We start from the raw sequence: 21,494 nt of genomic DNA, 5'->3' as shown, positions 1-21,494 counted from the left end.
TGATTATTTTAATGAAAAACATCATCGTGCTCTAAATAAACCTTTTCGAGTGGCATAGCTACACTATGGTTATAGATAACGCCTTTGGTTCAAGGAACAGGTTGCATGGTTGCGACCATTATTGTTTTGAATATATCTGAGACAATAATGTATTCAGAATGTGCGATTAGAAACTATTTTTTTATCACAAGAATGAATAGCTGAAACAATTGTCTTAATTCTACTCATCTTAAGTTAAAGTTTGTTTTAAAGATGACTTCACTAATAATATTTTTAGTTAAAAAAACTCCTTTTATCACAATATCCATTACAAAAACACAAAGACTAAAAGCATTCTTTCAGTTTTATATGTAAATTTATTACATTTTTTATTCAAATTGGAAACGTGCTGTTTTTCCATTAAATTAATATGGTTCATCATTTTTTTTACATTTCCTTTTGAATCTTTCCCCTGCATAATTCATGCATATCGAAACACAAAATCTGAACATGCATATACTGGAGATATGCAGAAAAATCAAAGAAGCAGCAAAAAACGTAAACAAAAAAGATAATTCAGATTTGACTCTGTTTTAATTTCGATTTTTTTTTCTATTGATGCCTAAATTCAATACATGTACTTTATTTATTACATATGCAAATTATGCATTTTACCAGAGACATTTGGCCATTTGCCATGTATTTGATTTAGAAATGTCAAGTTTTCATCTTGTGACTCCCAATAGTTTGTATTTTAGGAAATTATTTTCAAAAAGGTTGCTGACCCCCAACCGAGTAGTTACCACACTTGCACTATATAAGCATGAATTAAGCTTTAATGCCTCCATTGATTTGGTTATCTCCTCTGAATAGCCCTTCTTAGAGAATGTCATGGGATTATTAATTTTAATTACCTTTTCCCATGATAATTAGGGGCTATCCCCTGAACATCCATGACACATGTACTTGATGGAATTATTCAAATTAAATATAATTTTTCTTGGTGGTTCCAGGAGATGTTCCTCAGTTTTGCTTCAATAAAATGATACTATATATCCAAATTAATCTGAATGGTAATCTTCAATATATTGTACATTACCATTAAGTTGTCAAAAATTCAATTGCCTTCATTATATGCTTATCGTAGATCAGATTACGGTTTTCAAAGTTTTTTTTTGTATCTAAAGAATTAGTTGGGCGAAAAGTGAAGAAAAATCAGTATAGATGCATTCTACAACCAGACATGATCAGAGGCATAGCAGAGTTCTTGGAGTCTACAGGTGTTGTATAGTGCATTAAGAAATGTTAGATTGAAATAAAAAAACATAAAATGCTCAGCAGGTCAGGCAGCATCTGTGGAGAGAAAAACAAAGTTAATGTTTCAGGTCGATGGCCTTTCATCAGATCTGGAAAAAGTTGGAGATGTGGCAGGTTTGTAAGCAAGTCGTAAGGCTGGGAAAGGGTGCAGGGGGGAAAGAGAAAGGGAAGATCCATCATAGGATGGAAGGCAGGAGAGATTAAATGTCAAAAGGGATGATGGTGCCAGGCAATAGGGAATTGTAATGGGACAAGTAAAGAAACAAAAGATGGGTCGAGAGGCGCTGTAAATGACAATAACAGAATCATTACCAAGGACTGCTGCCCGAACATTTAGAGTGGAGTATGCAATGGTTATGTCGACTATAAGTATACTGTTGCTCTACTGTTATCAAGTTTTCTAGGATTCTGAAGTTCTGAAGACATAAGTGCAAGGAAATATAACTAACTATATTTTGTTGGCTTGTGCTTCAAGCCGAGTCGCATCACGGTATCATCATTTAGAACATTCAGAGCATGTCCTTCTGCATAATCAGCTTGCAACTTTGACCTCAGGTTTGAAAGCCTCAGCTTCAAGAGGTTTCCCTTCTAGTTAAATGCAGTACAAAGTTAAATTCACAATCTGACTTAAGCTATACTGCTACCTTTTGTCTCACTGTGAGGAGAATTGTCATAAAAGTGGTAGTATAACTGCCTGTCAATATTCCAATTTTAAATTATTATAAAATACGGGCAAATCTAAAATGAACACTTGTGTTGTTCAATTCTAAGGTTTAGGAATGCTTAAAATGTAATTTTTCATTAATTTTGCTTTAAAAATCCCTTGGAAATATCGTGTAGCATACATTTTTTGCAAGTATTTAATGTGCAATTGTTAAAACTCAGATGTTTGAGTGATGTGCCAATGGGTTGCTGGTAAGATCAAACTAGACCCTGTAAATGGACTATGAGTAAAAACATCCAAAAAAATTCGGCCAAGAAAGATGATGTGGTACTAGCAGACAAGCACTAAGTAAATGAATTTCCCCAAGGATTCTCCTGCTCATCCACCATAACTTAGGTGGAAGAACTGCAGAAACCCTGGAAAAATAGCATAAACAGAAGACGCCAGTTAGACAAATGGGAGTCAGAGAATCGGTAAGTAGTGTATAGTATGTTCCTTCAGACATGGTCTTGCCTGCTTGCTAGCTGTTCTTTTGTCATTTAAGGCAGCTAGGTGAAACAGATGTTGTATGACTTCGAGACGCAACAGAATCATCTTTACCTACTCCTGTCCTAAGCTGCCCTCAGCATTTCCAGGGTTGTGTGGGTGAACATATCACTGGCCAGCACAAAGATGTATAAATTCTTGTATCAGCGTTCTTTCAATCCTATGCTTAATCCACCCATGCGAGTCCTATAAATTTGAGCCTTAGGCAGAAAATTAAGGAGAGAAACTGTGAATAGGTTTAGACCTCTACCACCAATGTTTCTTAATTTGCGTTTTGTATTTTTTCTTCCCTCTCTTTTCATTCAATCTTTATTTCCCTCTCTTTGTTTCTCTTTCTGTTCCTGTTTTGACTCTAATTCACCCTCATTCTCTGTTGTTTCTCTGTTTCTTTCTCAATCCTAAAGCTCTTTGGTAAAGGAGATTTACAGTTGGTCCAGCCATTCATTTACATTCCAGACACCCTGTTGCTCTTGTTGAGCCGCTATCAGTTCGCATTTCCAGAAAATTAAGGGGAAAAAATATTTTGAGCTGAAGTGTGCCGGGCAAAGTCTAACAGTGTACACTGCATACCCATTAGGGTATGCCAGAATGTTACTGAATGTTGGGATGCTAGTGCAGGCAGGAGATCACAGAGCATCTCTCGGGAAGCTTGATCTGATTGGCATCTGTCCACAGGAACCCGTTTTCAACCGCAGCATTACAGTTACTTAAAGTTGGTGAAATCCAAAGGGAGTGGTGAGGTTTGTGATGAAGGCCTTACTTCTGACTTCAAGAGTTCTGCTCAGGTCACTTGCTCCCTGACATAGGTTCTTGAGTTTCCATTCTCCTTAGCCTGTAGCATGACAGAGAGAATAAGCAGAGGTGACACAGAGGAGGACAAACTGCTTGAAGAGGAGGAGGAGAAGAAGGGCTCTCAGTAAGAGACCATATCGACCCAGGTCTTCAGGGAGCAATTCTCCTACCTCAACTTCAGTAAAGAACAGTGCATTAAATGCCTCCGTTTCTCTATGATGTGCTCACTGAAATCTATCACCTCTTATAGGCAGACCTGCAGCCTCAGCGCAGGGCAAATACCAGTGGCTGTGAAGTTCACTGTGGCCATGAACTTTGCGTGGTCTCCTTCCAGGCTGGACAGGATCCAATATCTCACGGTTCACCTTCTGCTGTTGTATAAAGGAGGTGACTGATACGCTTTATGCAAAAAGAAGGGAATATATTGCCTTCTGTTTTGTTCAGAGAGAAGCAGGCGGCGTGTGCACATGGCTTCACCAAGATAGCAGGCTTCCCCATGGTGCAGAGTGCCATTGACTGTGCATATATGTTGCTTTTAGGGTGCCACATCTAGATTCAGAGATGTACCACAACCACAAGGGGTCCAATCCCTCACTGTGCAGCTGTTATAACCATACTCAGTGCATCATGCAGATCAAAGCCCAGTATCTTGGCAGCAGTCATGATGCCTTTATTCTGCTCCAATCCATTGTACTATCTGTATTTCAGCCACCGCAAGAGATGAGAGGGTGGTTACTGAACAACAAGGGCTAGCCACTGACCACCTGGCTCATGACTTCAGTGCATGACCCACGCATATGTGGGCAGCGTGCTTCTAAAGAGAGCCAAGCTTCCACATGAAATGTCATTGAGCAGACCAGTGAGGTGCTTAAGCAATGCTTTCACTGCCTGGACCACCCTGGAGGAGCCCTACAGTACTCGCCAGAGCATGTGTCAGGATCCTTCATGGTCTGTTGTATCCTGCACAAGCTGGTCATCGTGAGGGCACAGCCCTTGCCACCAGATATACGGTGAGCGGTTGAGGAGGAGGAAGGGAGAAGACAACCAATTCATCCCCATTTCTGTCTGGGAGGTCCATGATCTGCTCATCCCACTGCAGTGTCAATGAATGCAGCACCAACTGCCACACCTGATGACAGACCCACACCTTACAATTACTCTGTTACTGATCATCACAGCAGCCTTGGCCACAATCCTGAAATGAAAGCCACCACAAAACAAAATATTCCAAACCAATATTATCAAACAAGCCATCCAACTTTCCATACAAAAGTCAGTTAATCATCCTTGTGTGTCCCCTTAGTGCCTGTCTTCAGTGTACCTTTGCCTGTCCTAGTGCTCCTACATAGTGCTGTCCCAGTGGCTGCAGCATAGCTGGCAGAAGGCTGCTGACTTTCAGCAGGGGAGACTGCAGATGGCTTTGGAGGATGACCTAAATGGTCCAGCTGCACCACCTCAGCATAAATGGCAGCAGTCTGGGCTGGCTACACAGGCAACATCAAGGGCAGTGGCAGAGTGGCAATGGTGGGGGCCTGAATGCTGTCGTCCTGAGAGAAGGCAACAGGTTGGTGTGCCACATAGCCACTGCCATTCCCCTGGGGCAGCACCTCAGCAATCCTAGTTAACTGCTTCTCTCTCCATAGATGCTGCCAGATGTGCTGAGTATTTCCAGCACTTTCTGTTTTTATTTCAGATTTCCGGCACCTGCAGTATTTTGCTTTTATTTTAATGCACCAAGCGTTTTTGTGTGTTTACCCATCAGCCTGATCCTGTATGCCACCCCATTGAAGTCTTCATTTCCCTCCAGCGATCTGGCATCTGTGCTACCCTTGTCCCCTGCCCTGGCTGGAGGCCACTTGTCCCCACTGACTCACCACATGCAGATCTCACCTCTCAGCTACGCTCTATTATACACAGTGCAAGTATCTGAGTTGGCTGCTGTGAGTGTGTGATCAGCAATCTCTTCTTCCACTTGCAATTCACACTTCTGCACCACTGCCTGGCCAGGTCATAGTTCTTGGGTTTCTTAAAGGAGAAAAGCACAAGGATAGGGTTGTGATGAGAGAAGGGGTGGGGAAGTGTAAGAATGATGCTTAGATCATCTGCAATTTGTAAATCAGAAGGGATCGTGGTATAAGGGGCAAGTGAAATATGAGGAGGAGGATTAGGTAGGAACATAATGTCATCTTTGGTTCTTTCATCCCTGCCACTGGCCAAGGCCTCAGTCGCTCCAATGTGCAGTGTTCTCCATAGGGATGAGGGCGTGCATCCATTCCTGTCCCTGCTGGCTAGCTGCTGCTGACTGGTTGTGTGCCCCCTTGTCCTGTAAGAGACAGGGAAGCATGTCAGTGAGTGTGGTGCAATGTAACTGGGTGATGTGCCTGTCATGGTTGAATCATTGGCAGTATGTGCAAGTTGTGAGATGCGAGTATGCGGCTTGCAGCAGTGCTATATGTGTGAGGTGAGGTGAAGCTTTGAATGTGATTGCTAGAGATTGTTGGTAGGTGAGAGATGGGGGTGTGGTGCATTGAGCAGTGTCTGAGGCTAGTGGTGCAGTTGGTGGGATATGGCATTTGAAGATGCATTTACTGACCTAGACCACTCATGTGAGTTCATTTAACTACTTTCAGCACAGCATCCAGGTCCACAGGGCTAGACTGCAGGACTTGACCTCCACAGCTATCTGGTCTCACTGTCTTCACACTGTTTGCCCGGAGAGCCTCCTGGCCCTGTGGATAAAGAGCATCTTTCCTCTTCTCCACCGCCTGCACCAAGGCCTCCAGTACTGCATTAGTGAACCTTGGAGCCCACAATCTGCCTTGAAGTGTCATTCCTGTGTCTTTCCCAGGTAAAACTACCTTCCAGAATAATTTCCAGCACCATTTCCAGAGAAAATGCACCTCCCCTTTAAGAGGTGTATGCTAGCTTTAAATAGCACGGGCTAGCTTAAACTTGTGCTAGTGTCTCATGCATGCTCAGGCATGCTGTACACAAAGTTTGCATGCTGTCTGCATTGGAAGCAAGAGGTGCTGCTTAATCATGCATCATGATTACATCCTAAAGGAACCGATTCACTTGTTTTTTTTGCGTTTGGTTGTACATCTATCTGTAATAACGTAATTACTTGAAAATTTAGATTGTCAAGATCTGTCTGCAGAATGGATAAATCTTGAAATTTTATCAACTGCGTCCTGGTCCCTGTGCAAATCCAAAGAATGACACACAATACAATGGTTAAGCCCTTTTTGAATTCTTCAAAGGAATTGAGCTTTGCCCTGCTTTATGAAACTTGAACTTCCAGTCTGCAACAATAAGCTCCTTCCCACTCAAAGGAAATTGTGTAATTAGGTTAGATTAAGGCAACTTCAAAGTTCATTTTCCACTGAAACAGATATTTCAAGTGACAGCTGATGTTTTGTCACCTGTGAGGAAAAAGTTGTGACAACTTTGAATTTTTTTCATTGTCTTTTTACTTTTATTTTTACTTTTTAGATCCATTACCTCAGGTGGATCATTGGGCTCAACTGCACTAAGCCTTATAGAAAGCCAGTCAACCTTGAATGTGAAGCAAGAGTGGCCTCATGGTTACCCAATCCTTCCATCACTCCCATCGAACCAAGGTTCCCAGAATGGCAGTGAACTAGGGGATGTGCTGAGTATACCACCTGGAACTGCCATGTCAAATAACAGCACCTCAAACTCTTTGCCTTCCTACCTGTTTGGGAATGAGAACAGCTCTCGCAATTCTGCTCGATCTAATTCTGCTCGATCAAGAAAAAGAGGTCTTTCTACCTCACCCTTTTCAGACGGAGTTGGAATCGACCTCATTATCCGTACATCTCCAACATCATTAGTTGCATACATCAATGGGTCCAGGGGGTCTCCGGCTGATGTTTCCCCTCAGCCTGAAGTGTGTGGACATTTTCTGGGAGTTAGAGGTAGTTGCATCCCTCAGGCCTACAATGCAGCAGGTAAAGAGCGTAATCTCTTTACACTCACTGACCTTGAAACCAGTAATGGTGTGTACCAGAGGATGCAACAGCTGGAACAGTCTTCCTTGCACCCCATGGTGATGAACAATATGGTTGTTCAACAGGGTATCTCAGTGATTGGTAATCAGCAATATGATGTATTTAAAAATGATCAACTGGATGAATTCTCTTCAGGCATCGAAATTCCTACACTGCCCCAGGGTCCTCCACCACCTTACCATGCCCACCAGCATCTCATGACCCAGTCCCATCCACATGGGCAGCCATCACCACAAGGGACACAGTTGGATGAGGATGGTGAGCCATCAAGAGTTAACGGCTGCCGATGGATAGACTGCAGTGCAATGTATGACGAACAGGAGGAGCTTGTGCGACACATTGAAAAAGCACATATAGACCAACGTAAAGGAGAGGACTTTACTTGCTTCTGGGCTGGTTGTCCACGCCGATACAAGCCATTTAATGCTCGCTATAAACTGTTGATCCACATGAGGGTGCATTCAGGAGAAAAGCCAAACAAGTGTACGGTAGGTGACAAAGCAAAGTTCTGTATGCTCTTTTTTTATTTGCTGACAATCAACAATTTTACTGACCTGAGGCATTATGGCATTACGGGATCACGAATTATATCTCATGTTTATCATCTACAATTTTGATTGCCATCTTGATTACTGCAAAAAAAATCCTTCAAAAATCCAATAACTTATGTGTTGCTCACCAAATATAATGGAGTGTCACAGTTTTATGATTTTTCTGGGTATCTCAAACATAACATAACTCTGATGTAAAGAACACCACAACAATGTTTTTATTTCAACAAGGATTAACATTCCAAAAGATTTATTTTGTGCAGCAGTAGTTACGAGTATGATGCCAAACCAGAATGTTCAGTTTTATTATCAATAATAGTGTTTCATAAAATCATGTGGTAGCATTGTTACTAACCACAGTAAACATTATTTATACATTAAGGAAATAGGACAAGATTGCATAAAATCATTGTTTTTATGCTTAAAGGATAAACAGGACTGGGCAGTGATGCTACATTAACAATGGGATCTGGATTTTATAACAATCACATGATTGAATCACATATTTTAACTTCTTCATAGTAGTGAGACACTGAATGGAAGCCACGCATTCCACCCACAGGAAGGGAAGGAGAGAGGGAGAAAATTAGAGGGAGAGTTATCCATAGAATGATATGTAATTCAAAGCAACAGATTTGAGAAAGGATTTGGTGGATGGTATTAGCTGTAGCCCTTTTGGTCACAGTTGGCTCAGGATGCAGGGAATGTATGAAGTATATTGTTTGCATTAAGGGATGATGTGCAAGTTGATATTTCCAGCAAAGAACTCATAAGAAGTACATCTCAGCAAATAGAAAATCACAGATTTCATGTCCACAGTTTCCTGACAGAATGCTGTACTGCACAATGTCCCTTAAGTGCAAGGTGACTTTTTCAATATGCAGAATATGATAAAAATGCAATGGCTCATACATTGGCTGATGCTCTACTATTTAAGTCATTGTTTTATCATTACTGAAAAACAGAATCAAAAAGCTGGTATTGCATGGTTTATCAGGATATGGATCATATTGATTTGAATTTACTCAAAATAAATTAAAAATCGCTTTGATAAATCAATAGAAGCTGTTGAAAGGAAAGATCCAACCAACAGGATGGAGCACTAGAAAAGAGCAACAGTACAGAAGAGGTAGAAGACTTGGTGTGACTTTTAAAACAGTGTTAGAATACAGGGTCTTGGGTAGGGAATCCTTCAGTCAGATTTTCAGGAAAAAAATCACCAAAGTCTTCAAAATTAACAGTTAAGAAATTAAAAATTAATGCGTTTGCTAGATCTTTCAGTTCTGGAAGACTATACAGAGGAAATGTGATGAGAAATTCGTGTCCCATAGGTAGCCAGATCTGATAGTTTGCAAGCAACTACAGTCTATCACTGAGATTTGGTCAGCACTGTTGCAACAGCTCTGCTCTATGTTACCTATTTCTAGTACAAGTCAAGTTTGTGAAGTAAAATGAAAGTGATACAAGTCAGATGCAAATTTTAGACAGGAACTAAATAAACACTCAAATTTTGAAATCCCTTCAGTGGAAATTATTGTGCTATGTTATTTTTCACGGTGCTATCTGTTCTGAGTTGTGATGCCACCTTGATATAATATGAACAATAGATTATGAAGATGACACCGTTGTGTGTGGCATATATTACAGTCTCATACTAGATCCCAGATAGATTTATCCATCAAGAATTTAATGTCTTCTATGTTTACCATACAAACAATCATACAGAAGGTGAAGTGGACCACTGTGTTGCACATGTTGGAATGTTGGCAAAGCAGTCAGTTCAGCCCACAGATTGTTTTTATTTCCCTTTGAGTAGTAAAGGATGAAAAATGCAAATGCTACAAATATTTTCTGAAGCTATCAATCATCGCATAATCCAAATGTTTATTTGAAAGTATTCCAGAATAATAATGAAGGATGTACTTTGAAAGTTTGTGTTACAAGAAGTGAGATGTGAGCTGTGTGCATGTACTTGCTCTTAATGTATCGGTCAATTGTACTAAAGAAAGGGGGGGGAAAATCTGGTATCCTGTGATATCAGGCACTTCAGATTTAGTTTAGCATGATGTCATAGGTAATCTGCCTTTATATTACCCTGGCAATATCATAGTCACAGACCATGTATAGAATAAGTAAAATTAAATGTATGGCTAACCCAGTGATACCTCAAAATTTCCTATGAAAGCAGCCTTGGAAGAGTACCCTCCAACATGAGAGGTGATGAAAAGAGTCATCAATTGTGCCATCAAAAGGCATTTACTAACTTATAACTTGCTCACCGATGCTCAGATTGGGTTCTGCCAGGATCACTCTACTCCAAACCTCATTACAGTCTTAGTTCATTTGAATTCCAAAGTTAAGTGCGAGTAATTATCCTTGACAACAAGACAGTTTTCAACTGAGTGCGGCAGCAAGTAGTTTTAGTAAGAATGAAATCAGTAAGGATTACGGGCAAAACAGTCCAGTGGTTGGAGTCATACCAAGCACAAAGGAAGAAGGTTGTGGTTGTTGGAGGGCAACCACCTCAGCCCCAGGACATTGCTGCGGGAGCTCCTCAGGGAAGCGTTCGAAGCCCAACCATCATCAGCTGCTTCATCAATGACCTTCCCTCCATCATAGGATCAGAAGTGGGGCTGATTGCATGGTGTTCAGTTCCATTTGCAGTTCCTCAAATAATAAAACAATTCATGCTGACATTCAGCAAAACCTGGACAACATTCATGCTTCAGTACATAAGTGACAAGTAACATTTGCATTACACGAGCATCAGGCAATTGATCTTTGACAAGAGATAACCTAACCACCTCTCTTAACCTTCAGTGTCATGACCATCATGGTGTCCTTCACCATCAACATCTTGAGTGCTGCCTTTGACCAGAAACGCAACACATAAATGGCCTGGTTGGTAGATTAGTGATTGGGTATTCTGCAGTGAGTGGTTTACCTCATGACACCCCAAAGCAATGCCACCACCTACAAAAGCAAAAGTTAGGAGTGAGCAGTATACTCTTCACTTGCTTGGATTGGTGCAACTGCAACAACACACAGGCCTCTGAACACCACCCAGGCTTAATCGTGTCTCGCCTATTAGCTGCAACATCCACCCTCTCCACCACTGGAATGCCGTGGCTGCAATGTCTAGTATATACAGGATGCACTGCAGCAACATGTCAAAGCTTCTTGATAGTACCTCCCAAATCTGTGGCCTTTACCATCTAGAAGGGCATGAGAACACCAACACCTCCAAGCTCTCCTCAAAGTCACACACAATCCTGCTTTGGACAAATATTGCCATTCCTGCATCATTTCTGGGTCAAAATCCTGGAACACCCTACCTAAGAGTATTGTGGGAGCACCTTCGCCACATGGACTGCAGTGGTTCAAGAAAAGGGGCCATCACCACCTTTTCAAAGCAATTAGGAATAGCCAATAAATGCCGGCCTTACCAGCGAAGCTCACATCTTCAGAATGAATGTGAAAATTCCTAAACTATCTAACCTCACACCCCCTAAATGATGTTGCTACTTTAGTATCAATGCTTGAAGCATTTCAGAGAGCTTAGTTCTGTGGGCAGAGGTACAAGAATGTGGGGCTGAGAACCCTCAATTTTATTTCCTTTTACACCCGTACTGTCACAAGAGGAAATTTTCATCTTATTGATCTTTATTGGAACTGAAACCCAGATATCAGATGACAAAGGACAACGTTATATTCATCGTGCCATCCAATCTTCTTTCGATATGTTGAAATTGGTATAAAAATGGAATAACAAAAATTCTTCTGAAGTACCTTGTCATATTTTAGTTCTTCGGTTATTCTTAATATATCTGGCACTGGTAACATTGCACAGCCAGAAGCAACATTTGCTCATGATTTGAATTAGAATTAAATTCCTCGAATAACATTTTACCTGTCATAAGAACCATGTTTAGTAAATCTGAATGAAATTTAATTTTTATCCAGATGGATAGAATTATTTCCATCTCTCAGTTTTTTTTATATTGTGTTACCCTCTTCATTGAAATATGAGTCTTTTATAAGTGGCTATTAAATACGGTAACCAATAAAATGCGGTTCCAGAAAACAGCATTTCACAGTCTGAATGCGACTGACATTGCCAATGAGATTTCATATAGGTGGATCAGGATAACTCTCAATTCCATGCCTGATTGAAACATTTTCTTCTGGCTTTAAACCTGTATCACCAAAAAAAAATTCTCTTACTAATACCAATGTCTTTGAATCACATATCGAGACAAAATAAAGTTTCCTCTGATTAAATTGACAATATGGAGTGCTATCATTTTAAATAAACATGATGAATGGTAACATCTCTACTACTGGAAACTGAAAACAAAAAAAACACGCTGCTTTGTAACATCTGGGGAAGTTTAGCCATGTCAGAGAAGAAACATTGCTGAGCCATTGGCATGTATCCCATGAGGCATCTGGTATATCAAACTCTTAACAGGTATGATAGAAGTATGATCTTCAGAAATTTTTGAATGACATTTGCTGGAAGGATGGGGAAGAAAAAAGTAAAACAGAGGGGGGAAATCCTCTCCAGATGTCCTACTGGCAGCAGTTGGTAAGAATACCTGCCAAAAACTATTTTATTTCAGAAAACACAATTTAAGATCTGTCATTCAGTAATTTTAATTTCATTTCCCATGAGGTGGCATGCGATATGGCATACCTGAGCAACTGGCCTTGTTTTATACTATGCTTCTTGTGGAAAATCAGAACCAGATTTTACATATTTTTTTTTAAAGCAGTTTCCCTGTGTTAGAGAAACGTTGACAGCTTGTATCTGAAACAACAATAGATTTTATAGGGATATTGTCATTATGGAAAAAAGAGGTAGATATTCATCTTGGATGCCAGTATAAGATGGTTGTGTCATATTGGCCATCTGTTATGTGCCTTAGATCAGTTTACTTCAATGGGGCTGAATATCTGACAGAGGGTTTAACAAGCAGCCAAAGCGATAGCGCCTGTTTGTGCAATAACCCAAGATGAATTTCTACTCTGAAATGTTTGACAAACTTCATTCTTTAGTTCTAGAGAGCAACCATAACAGCGAGACTTCATTTTTAGTTATAGTGATAATGGACACAGTGACATGATGCTCTGTTTAACATGATTTATGGCATATTTCCAAATTTGGTTTGTAAACATTAGAAAGAAAATGACATCTTTTCACTGAGTACAACCAATAGTACTTTTAGTGTTCTCATAGAGTCATTATGGCAAAGAAGGAAGTCATTTGGCCTATCAAGTCCATGCTGGTTCTCTGTAAAACAATCCACTCAGTTCCATCCCCCTGCTCTATCCCTGTAGCCCTGCAAGTTTATTTCCCTTGAGTGCCCATCCAATTTCCTTTTGAAATCATTCATCATCTCTGCTTCCACCACCCTCATAGGCAATGAGTTCCAAATCATTACCACTTGCTGTGTTAACAAGTTCTCCTTCACATCTGCCCTGCATTGCTTGCCCAAAACCTTAAATCTGTGTCCTCTAGTCCTCGTACCATCAGCTAATGGGAACAGCTTTTCTTTGTCTATCTTATCTAAACCTGTCATAATCTTGTACACCTCTAACAAACCTCTCCTCAATCTCCCTGCCCTCTAAGGGGAGATAGTGGCATAGTGGTAATGTCACTGAACTAGTAATCCAGCAGCCCAGACCAACAGCCAGGGGACATGGGTTCAAATCCCATTGTGATAGCTGATGAAATTTAAATTCAGTTAATTAACAAGTTCAGTTAGTTAATTTAAATAAATTTGGAATTGAAAGCTAGTCTCAGTAATAGTGAAACTATCATTAATTGTTGTAAAAACCCATCTGGTTCACTAATGTCCTTTATAGGGATGGAAATCTGCCATCCTTGCCTGGTCTGGCCTCCATGTGACTCCAGACCCACAGCAATGTGGTTGACTCTTAACTACCTTGCAAGCCAATTCTGGATGGACAACAAATGCTGGCCTTGCCCACGTCCCATGAAAGAATGAAAAGAGAAAAACAACCCCAGCTTCTCCAACCTAACCTTGTAGTTAAATCCCTCATCCCTGGAACCATATTGCTAAATCTCCTCTGCACCTTCTTGAGGACCTTCACATCCTTTTTAAAGTGTGGTGACCAGAAATGAACACAGTACTCTAGTTGTGGCTTAACCAGAACTTTATAAAGGTTTAGCATAACTTCCCTGCTTTTGTACATAATGCCTCTCTTTATGAAACACACAATCCCATATGCTTTGCTAACTATTCTCTCAATATGTCCTGCTTCCTTCAATGATCTATGCACATGAACCCCCAGGTCCCTTTATTCCTGCACACTCTTTAAAACTGTGCCATTAAGTCTTTATTGCCTCCCCCTATCCCTCCTGCCAAAATGCATCACCTCACGCCTCTCTGTATTAAATTACGTCTGCCACTTGTTTGTCCATTCTGCTCGCCTATCTATGTCCTATTGCAGTCAATTAGTATCATCCTCCCTGTCTGCCACACCTCCAAGTTTGGTATCATCGGCAAATTTTGAAATTTTACTCTCTATTGCAATATCCAAGTCATTTGTATATATCAATAATAGTAGTGGTCCTAGCACTGATCCTTGGGGAACACCACTGTCTCCCATCCTACAGTCTGAAAAATAACCATTTACCATGACTTGCTGTTTTCTGTCCTTAAGACAATTTTTTATCCAAGCTGACACTGGCCCCCCTATTCCATGAGCTTCAATTTTGTTAACCAGCCTTTTATGTGGTACTTTGTCAAACACCTTCTAAAATCCATATAGACAACATCCATTGCTTTTGCTTTAACAACCTACTCTGTTACTTCATCAAAAATTCAATTAGATAAGTCAAGCATGATCTGCCTTTTACAAATCTGAGTTGGCCCCCCTTAATTAACTGAAACCTCTCCAAGTGCCTGTTGATTTTTTTTTCTGATTATTTTTTTCTAAAATCTTACCCACCATTGACATTAAACCTACTGGCCTGTAGTTACTAGGAATGTCCTTATACCCTTTCTTGAATAAGGGTGTCACATTTGTCTTTCCAATCCTCTGACCCACCCCATATCTAGGGAAGATTGGTAGGTTATGGCAAGCCCTTCTGCTATCTCCACTCCTACTTCCTTGAGCAACCTGGGATGCAAGCCATCTGGACCAGGTGACGTATCCACTCTAAGCATAGCCAGCCTTCCCAATACATCCTTCCTATCAATTTATTTATCAAATTGTCAATGGATATGATGAAAATTTGGTTTTCAAAAACATTTTGAATGGCATCTGCTGAAATAATAGGGCAAAAGTACCCTGGGTAAATTAATAATTGATGTCTGGGTAAATCAAGTTGTCGTTTGGTAACCACAAAAGAAATAATTTAGTTAGATCTCTAGTAACTCACAGGCGTATTAAATTATTTTCATAACACTGTAATCTGCGAACCAGATATGTTTTTGAACACAAGCATTTCTTCTTTCACCAATTCTTTTATTGCGAATAAATCACATTACCAGTTCTCTTTTTGTGCATTTTACTGGAGGCATTTTTCTCCCTTTTACAACTGTTATATTCACACACATATAAACACTTATTTTAACACACATTTGTTGAAGATAGAGTAGGAGTTTAATGTGCTAAATGTGCTGAGTTGGGTTGTTTTAAACATTTTCTGCAACATATAGTCTCAGAAACATGTAGCTGATATTTTGGCAAGATCTCATCATTAAGAATAATACATTCCATAAAATGAGGGACTGTAACAGCCATTAAAAATAGCAGTTGTTTTGTTTTAAGCCACCTCATAATATCCGTATTTTTGAAAATTATTTATTAATTTGGATTATATACTTGCCACAATGTTTCATAATCAACTATGATTAGTTTCTCGATATAGTTATGGTAATGATGCCAGTTATTAATCCCTCAGTATATTATCATTGTGTAGCCATCACCAGTGCCCACAGGCACTGTTGACGTTATAACAGACCCAAGAGAATAAAACTACCCACAGAAAGAACAGTACATCTTATAAAGAAATGACAGATACGGTAAAATTCAAGGCAGTGATCACTCCAAACTATTCATTATTCTCCATTTTAATTACATTTTCTCTCTCTCTCTGTCATTCATATATATATAAAAATATATATACATTTGTGTATAAAAGATATGTAGTGCAGATCTTTTTTATCTGTTACTCAGTTACGCAGGGTCACTGATGATGAAACTGGTTAATGTGTGTAAAATTCTGAGGAGAGCTGGCATCAAAGGTGTTAAATGACATACAACTAAAGGGAATTTAATTTCAGTTATCGTTAGACATCCTGCCACGAACCATTTTCCTATCAGATTGCATCCCTTGTGACTATTTCACCCAAATTTAAACGTTACATCAAAAGCAAACTCTCCAGGTAGCTGACCTTAGCTCATTGTTGCTATAACATTTTAAGCACTTAATTTTTAATGGGTTTTACAGAACACTGTAGAATTACATTGAATGAAGCTGTAACATCTTTTACTCCCTGATATTTAACTTTAGTGTGCAAGAAAGACTAATATATTTGGCTGCTGATTCAAATACTCCTATTAATACTTACCATCTGTACAAGTAATTACATGTGTTTGATGTACTGGACTTTTCTCTAAGCTCTTTTCTTCTGTATAAGTTATCTAAAGAATACACTGAGCTCTTTCTCAGAATCCAAAGAAAAATTTGGGTCGTTTTTTAATAGAAATCTTGTGCTGAGAATATGGCTTAAAATCCCTTGCATTTGGTACTCTTACCAATAAACACACAGATGCTATTATAGACGAGAGCATGTTTTAATTATGCAGTACTTGTGAATTTGCGGGCAATTGTAGCATCCATCCAGTTCTACTTAAGACCAGTTAAATCAGCACAGACAAGTGATGAAAGCTGGGACCTGCTTAATCTGTACTCATCAACTTATTATTTAAACACATTTGGCACCATTTTAACTTAACTCACCAGGTGGGAAACAGATAGGCTCAGGTGGGCATTGCATTTCCACCCACCTGATATTACTCTTGATTGATTTAAATTGAGAGTAAAGTCGGACGGATGTGAAACCAGCATTGCTCCCAATTCTGTAATCATCCTGTGAGGTGAATTAAGTTAAAATTGTCCTTTTGAGTGACTAGGGAATGCTTATCTGGCTTTTTAAAAAAATGTATACTTACAATTTTTATAGATCTATTCATATCAGATGATGTAAGTCCTACTTTTCCAAGGGGACTGTTAAACAAAGCCTTGATGCTATTTTGACAGCATTATTATCTCAGCAGAGACATTAGAGAAGTATGATCAAAACACCTACATGATCCACAGGGAATTCTGTAAGGGAAGTGTCAACAGTTCATATACGACCAATTCCACTATTAAACTCAAAACACAACTCTCAGAATTAACTCTGCCTGTGTGCCATCTGGGGCTACTATCAATATCAGTGCTGGGGCGATAATACTTAGGTCAAGACAACACTTTCTAAGGGGGAGAATATAAATGTATGGCAAAAAAATGTTTCAATAGCTCAAATTTTCTTCAAAAAATTCACAACCATATATTCATGTTGGCACCTTCAAAAATTAGTGCCTTCTTTTGCCATGATGATTGAAGTCACAAGTAAGACATTATCTTTTTTGAGCAGCAGTGCAGAAATGTAACTGCAATCAAGGATATTGAACAGACAGATTATTTGTGGTCAGTGGCAGTTGTATTAACAACTCCAGCCAGAATTTAGTATTGCAAATTCGACAATATAAGAAACATATGGGCCAAATCTTACCAGAATGGTAATGTGCTGATAGGATTCCATTCTTGTGGGCATGGCATTTGTATAATTAATCACAACTACAAGTACAGAATTGGATATGTGCAAGGAGCACAATAGTGGTGGGAGTGGAAGGTTCTCTGAGGTGTCAGATTAGGGAAAAAGTTCAAAATTGTATTGTAGCCCATTGGCAACATTTCCCAAGGTTGAAAAGGAGAAAGCTAAGAAGTGTTGGGCAAAAATGAAAGGAAAAGAAACACAGTGCTGGGAGTCCAATTCAATGGTATGGTCCAACACCTGTTCTCATTTGACAATTGCTTAAATAGTCTTGATGCTGCATGAGAAGGTTGGGTGATGGCCACATTTGTCAAACTAGGAAACTGTGTCCTTAGATCAACATTTCAACATATCTGGAAGGAGTTGGCAAGTTGGAAGCCACAACTACTGGCTGCATATTATTTGTAGATTTCAATGGCACAGCTGCCTCTCTGCTGATGTGAAACCTGTGAAGAAGCTCCCCAAGGTCATTGCCAAGTCGGCAAGACAATGCCTGTATATAATGGCCGGTGACATCTTGATGGGTGCAGCCAAGTCCAATTCTCTGTCTTCGTTCCCCTCTCCTGAAGGTGGTGATTCATGCAAGGGCACCAACAATATTTTTTTTTCAATCTTTCTGGAATTACTGACTGCTGCTCAATCCAGAATGCTAACTTTCATGCAGTGCCATTGAAAGCATGGCATAGCGTGGTTGGGTGCTTCCAAAGATGTATTCAGCATTATAATTATTCAGACATTCATGTTCATTCATGATTCATTCAAGATCATGAATCTTATTTGTGTCATTGGATCTACTGATGCAGCATCCTTTCAGAATAGGGGCGCCAACAAGTACTATTTCTGCACCTCTGTCTGTAGATGTGGGTTTGAGGGTGACTATAGAACACTCCTGGTGCAGCTGTACTGGTCCTCCAGCTGGTACTCTTCCTCTTCAAAAACCTCTTGCATCCGAGGTTTATCATTGATGTCAACATTCAACAAGGTATGACATTTTACAGGGTTTTTTCAGCGAGACTGAAAGCATCAGAGAGGAAGTTCTCATCAGTTTATTGATTTCTATTGGATTGTTTTCTGGGTGGACCTCAACAGCACACCCTCTGGAGAACAATAGACTCACAGAGAGCAACTTCTAGTTTTCCACATTTAACTGCTCATATATGGACTCCAGAAGCTTCAAAGGAGTAATAACAGTGAACGCTGACCATTTTGCCATCATTACTACTGCAAAATGCAGGCTGATAGGTTATTATTAGTTGCTTCTTATCAATAGTGGGATTTTGTAGACTATTGTGTTCAACAAAATTCAGTTGATGTAATTAGCTAGAGATGTCAGTATTTATATAATAACTTAAACAAAAAACTGCAGATGCTGCAAATCTGAAAAAAAAAGCCAAATATGCTGAAAATACTTAGCAAGTGGGGCATCATCTGTGGAGAGAGCAGAGGAGAGTAATGTTACAGGTATGAACATAAATACATAAGTTCATAAGAACTAGGAGCAGGAGTAGACCATTTGGCCCCTTGAGCCTTCTCTGCCATTTAATACAATAATGGCTGATCTTCTACCTCAATTTCACTTTCCCGCCCACTCCCCATATCCCTTGGTTCCCTGAGAGATCAAAAATCTATTGATCTCAGTCTTAAATATATATGCTTAATGATAGAGCATCCACAACCCTCTGGGGTAAAGAATTCCAAAGATCCAAATCCCTTTGAGAGAAGAAATTTCTCCTCATCTCAGTTCTAAATGTTCGATCACTTATCCTGAGACTGTGCCCCAGTGTTCTAGATTTCCCAATTAGGGAAAACTACTTCTCAGTATGTACCCTATCAAGCCCCTTCATATCTTGTATGTTTCAATGAAAACACCAACATTCTTCTAAACTCCAGAGAGTAGAGACCCAATTTACTCAGCCTCCAATAAGGATAACCCTCTCATCCCAGGAACTAATCTAGTGAACTTTTGCTGTACTGCCTCCAATGCAAGTATAGCCTTCCTTAGATATGGAACCATGAATGGGCACAGAACTCCAGATGTGATCTCACCAAAGCCCTACACAATTGTAGCGAGACTCCCTTATTCTTGTATCCAATCCCATTGCAGTAAAGGTCAATGTGCTATTTGCTTTCCTAATTGCTTGCTGTACCTGCATGCTAACTTTCTGTATTCCTTGTATGAGTACACCCAAGTCTCTTTGAACATCAACATTTACAAATTTCATGCTTTCTAAAAATATTCTGCTTTTCTGTTCTTAATACCAAAGTGAATAACCTCACACTTCCCCGCGTTATACTCCATCTGCCACCTTGTTCCCTACTCACATAACCTGTTTATGCAGTTCTGATGAAAGGTCACTGAAATGTTAACTCTGCTTCTCTCTCCACAGATGCTGCCAGACCTGCTGACTATTTCCAGCATTTCTTGTTTTTATTTCAGATTTCCAGCATCTGCAGTATATTGCTTTTATTAACCTGTTTATATTTCTTTGTAGCCTCATTGTGGCCTCCTCATGGCTTACATTCCCACCTAGTTTTGTATTGTCAGCAAACTTAGATACATTACTTTCAGTCACTTTGTCTAAGTCATTATTATAGACTGTAAATAGCTGAGGCCCCAGCACTGATCCTTGTTACACTCCAATAGTTACAGCCTGCCAACTTGCAAATGTCCTGTTTGTGTCACATCTTATTGAATGCCTTTTGAAAATCCAAGTATAGTACATCTATTGGCTCCCCTTTATCTGTCTTACTAGTTCCATCCTCAAAGAACTGTAATAAATTTGTCAAATGCAATTTCCCTTTTGTAAAACCATGTTGATTTTGTCTGATCATACTATGATTTTCTAAGGACATTTTCTGACAACCGATGCCAGGCCAACTGTTCTGTAGTTCCCTGTTTTCTCTCTGCCTTCTTTCTTGAACTGTTCTAGTTTTGACAAAGTGTTCTAGTTTTGGCAAAGTGTTCTAGTTTTGGCAAATGTTAACTAGTCTGTTTTCTCCACACACTGCCTGATCTGCTAAGTGTTTCCAGTGTTTTCTGTTTTTACTTTATATGATAGTTGTTTGTTTTGATGTTCCATCGGACATAGATAACTGAGAGTGACCACAAGGCACAAATCTTGTCAAGGAGGTTCAGATGGTATCACCTGCTGTAAACTGAATTGGTTGATTATCATCCTCTGAATCGTGGGAGTAGATTACTGCTCTTAAATCCCTCAAAGCTTTTATGTTATGTATACTCTGCAAAGGAGGACAGAATTTATTAAATTTTGACTCTGTTTCTCAGCAGTGACTGACAAAATGGACAATGTGCTTAGATGGTAATTCAAGCTAGATCCATATTGAAGAATCAACGAAAGTACTGAAAATTTACTAAGTTCTAACTACCAGCTGATGCCCAGTAATTAATTGTATCCCTGAAGCATGGCACATAGGAGGGACAGTGATATAAAGCAGTAACACTAAGTGGTACTGAGATGAGATAAACTGCAATAGTAAAGCTCAAGCAGTTATCAAAGCCAGCCCAATCCTGCAATATATTGAGTTTTTTTTAGCTTTGGCAGATTCCTGCTATAGCTGGAGTACCCCCAACCTCCAATTTGTCCCAATGGTGGCCTCAAATTTTTTTCTCCTCAACCAATTTGCCATTTTAGTGGGCTCCTGGTGGCATTCCCACCTGGCTCCGGATGCCCTCCTTGGAGGAGGTGGTTAGTGGCTACAGAGCAGCTGAAGAGGAATCAGAGTATTTAAACATTTT

General features: G+C 39.7%; 1 protein-coding gene across 2 annotated transcripts in view; it reads left to right on the top strand.

The window, feature by feature from the left end:
• The window catches only part of LOC137369267 (zinc finger protein GLIS3-like), a 927,786-nt gene that overhangs the window by 278,192 nt on the left and 628,100 nt on the right, over positions 1-21,494 (top strand). For both annotated transcript variants that reach the window (XM_068030232.1, XM_068030233.1), the window contains exon 4: positions 6,791-7,817. In XM_068030232.1, coding sequence (XP_067886333.1) covers positions 6,791-7,817 — 1,027 coding nt within the window. The remainder of the gene's footprint in view (positions 1-6,790; positions 7,818-21,494) is intronic.

The sequence above is a fragment of the Heterodontus francisci genome, chromosome 4, assembly GCF_036365525.1.
Source record: "Heterodontus francisci isolate sHetFra1 chromosome 4, sHetFra1.hap1, whole genome shotgun sequence".
Lineage (NCBI taxonomy): Eukaryota > Metazoa > Chordata > Chondrichthyes > Heterodontiformes > Heterodontidae > Heterodontus > Heterodontus francisci.
Note: the sequence above shows the minus strand (reverse complement) of the source record. Positions and strands in the feature narration are given on the sequence as shown.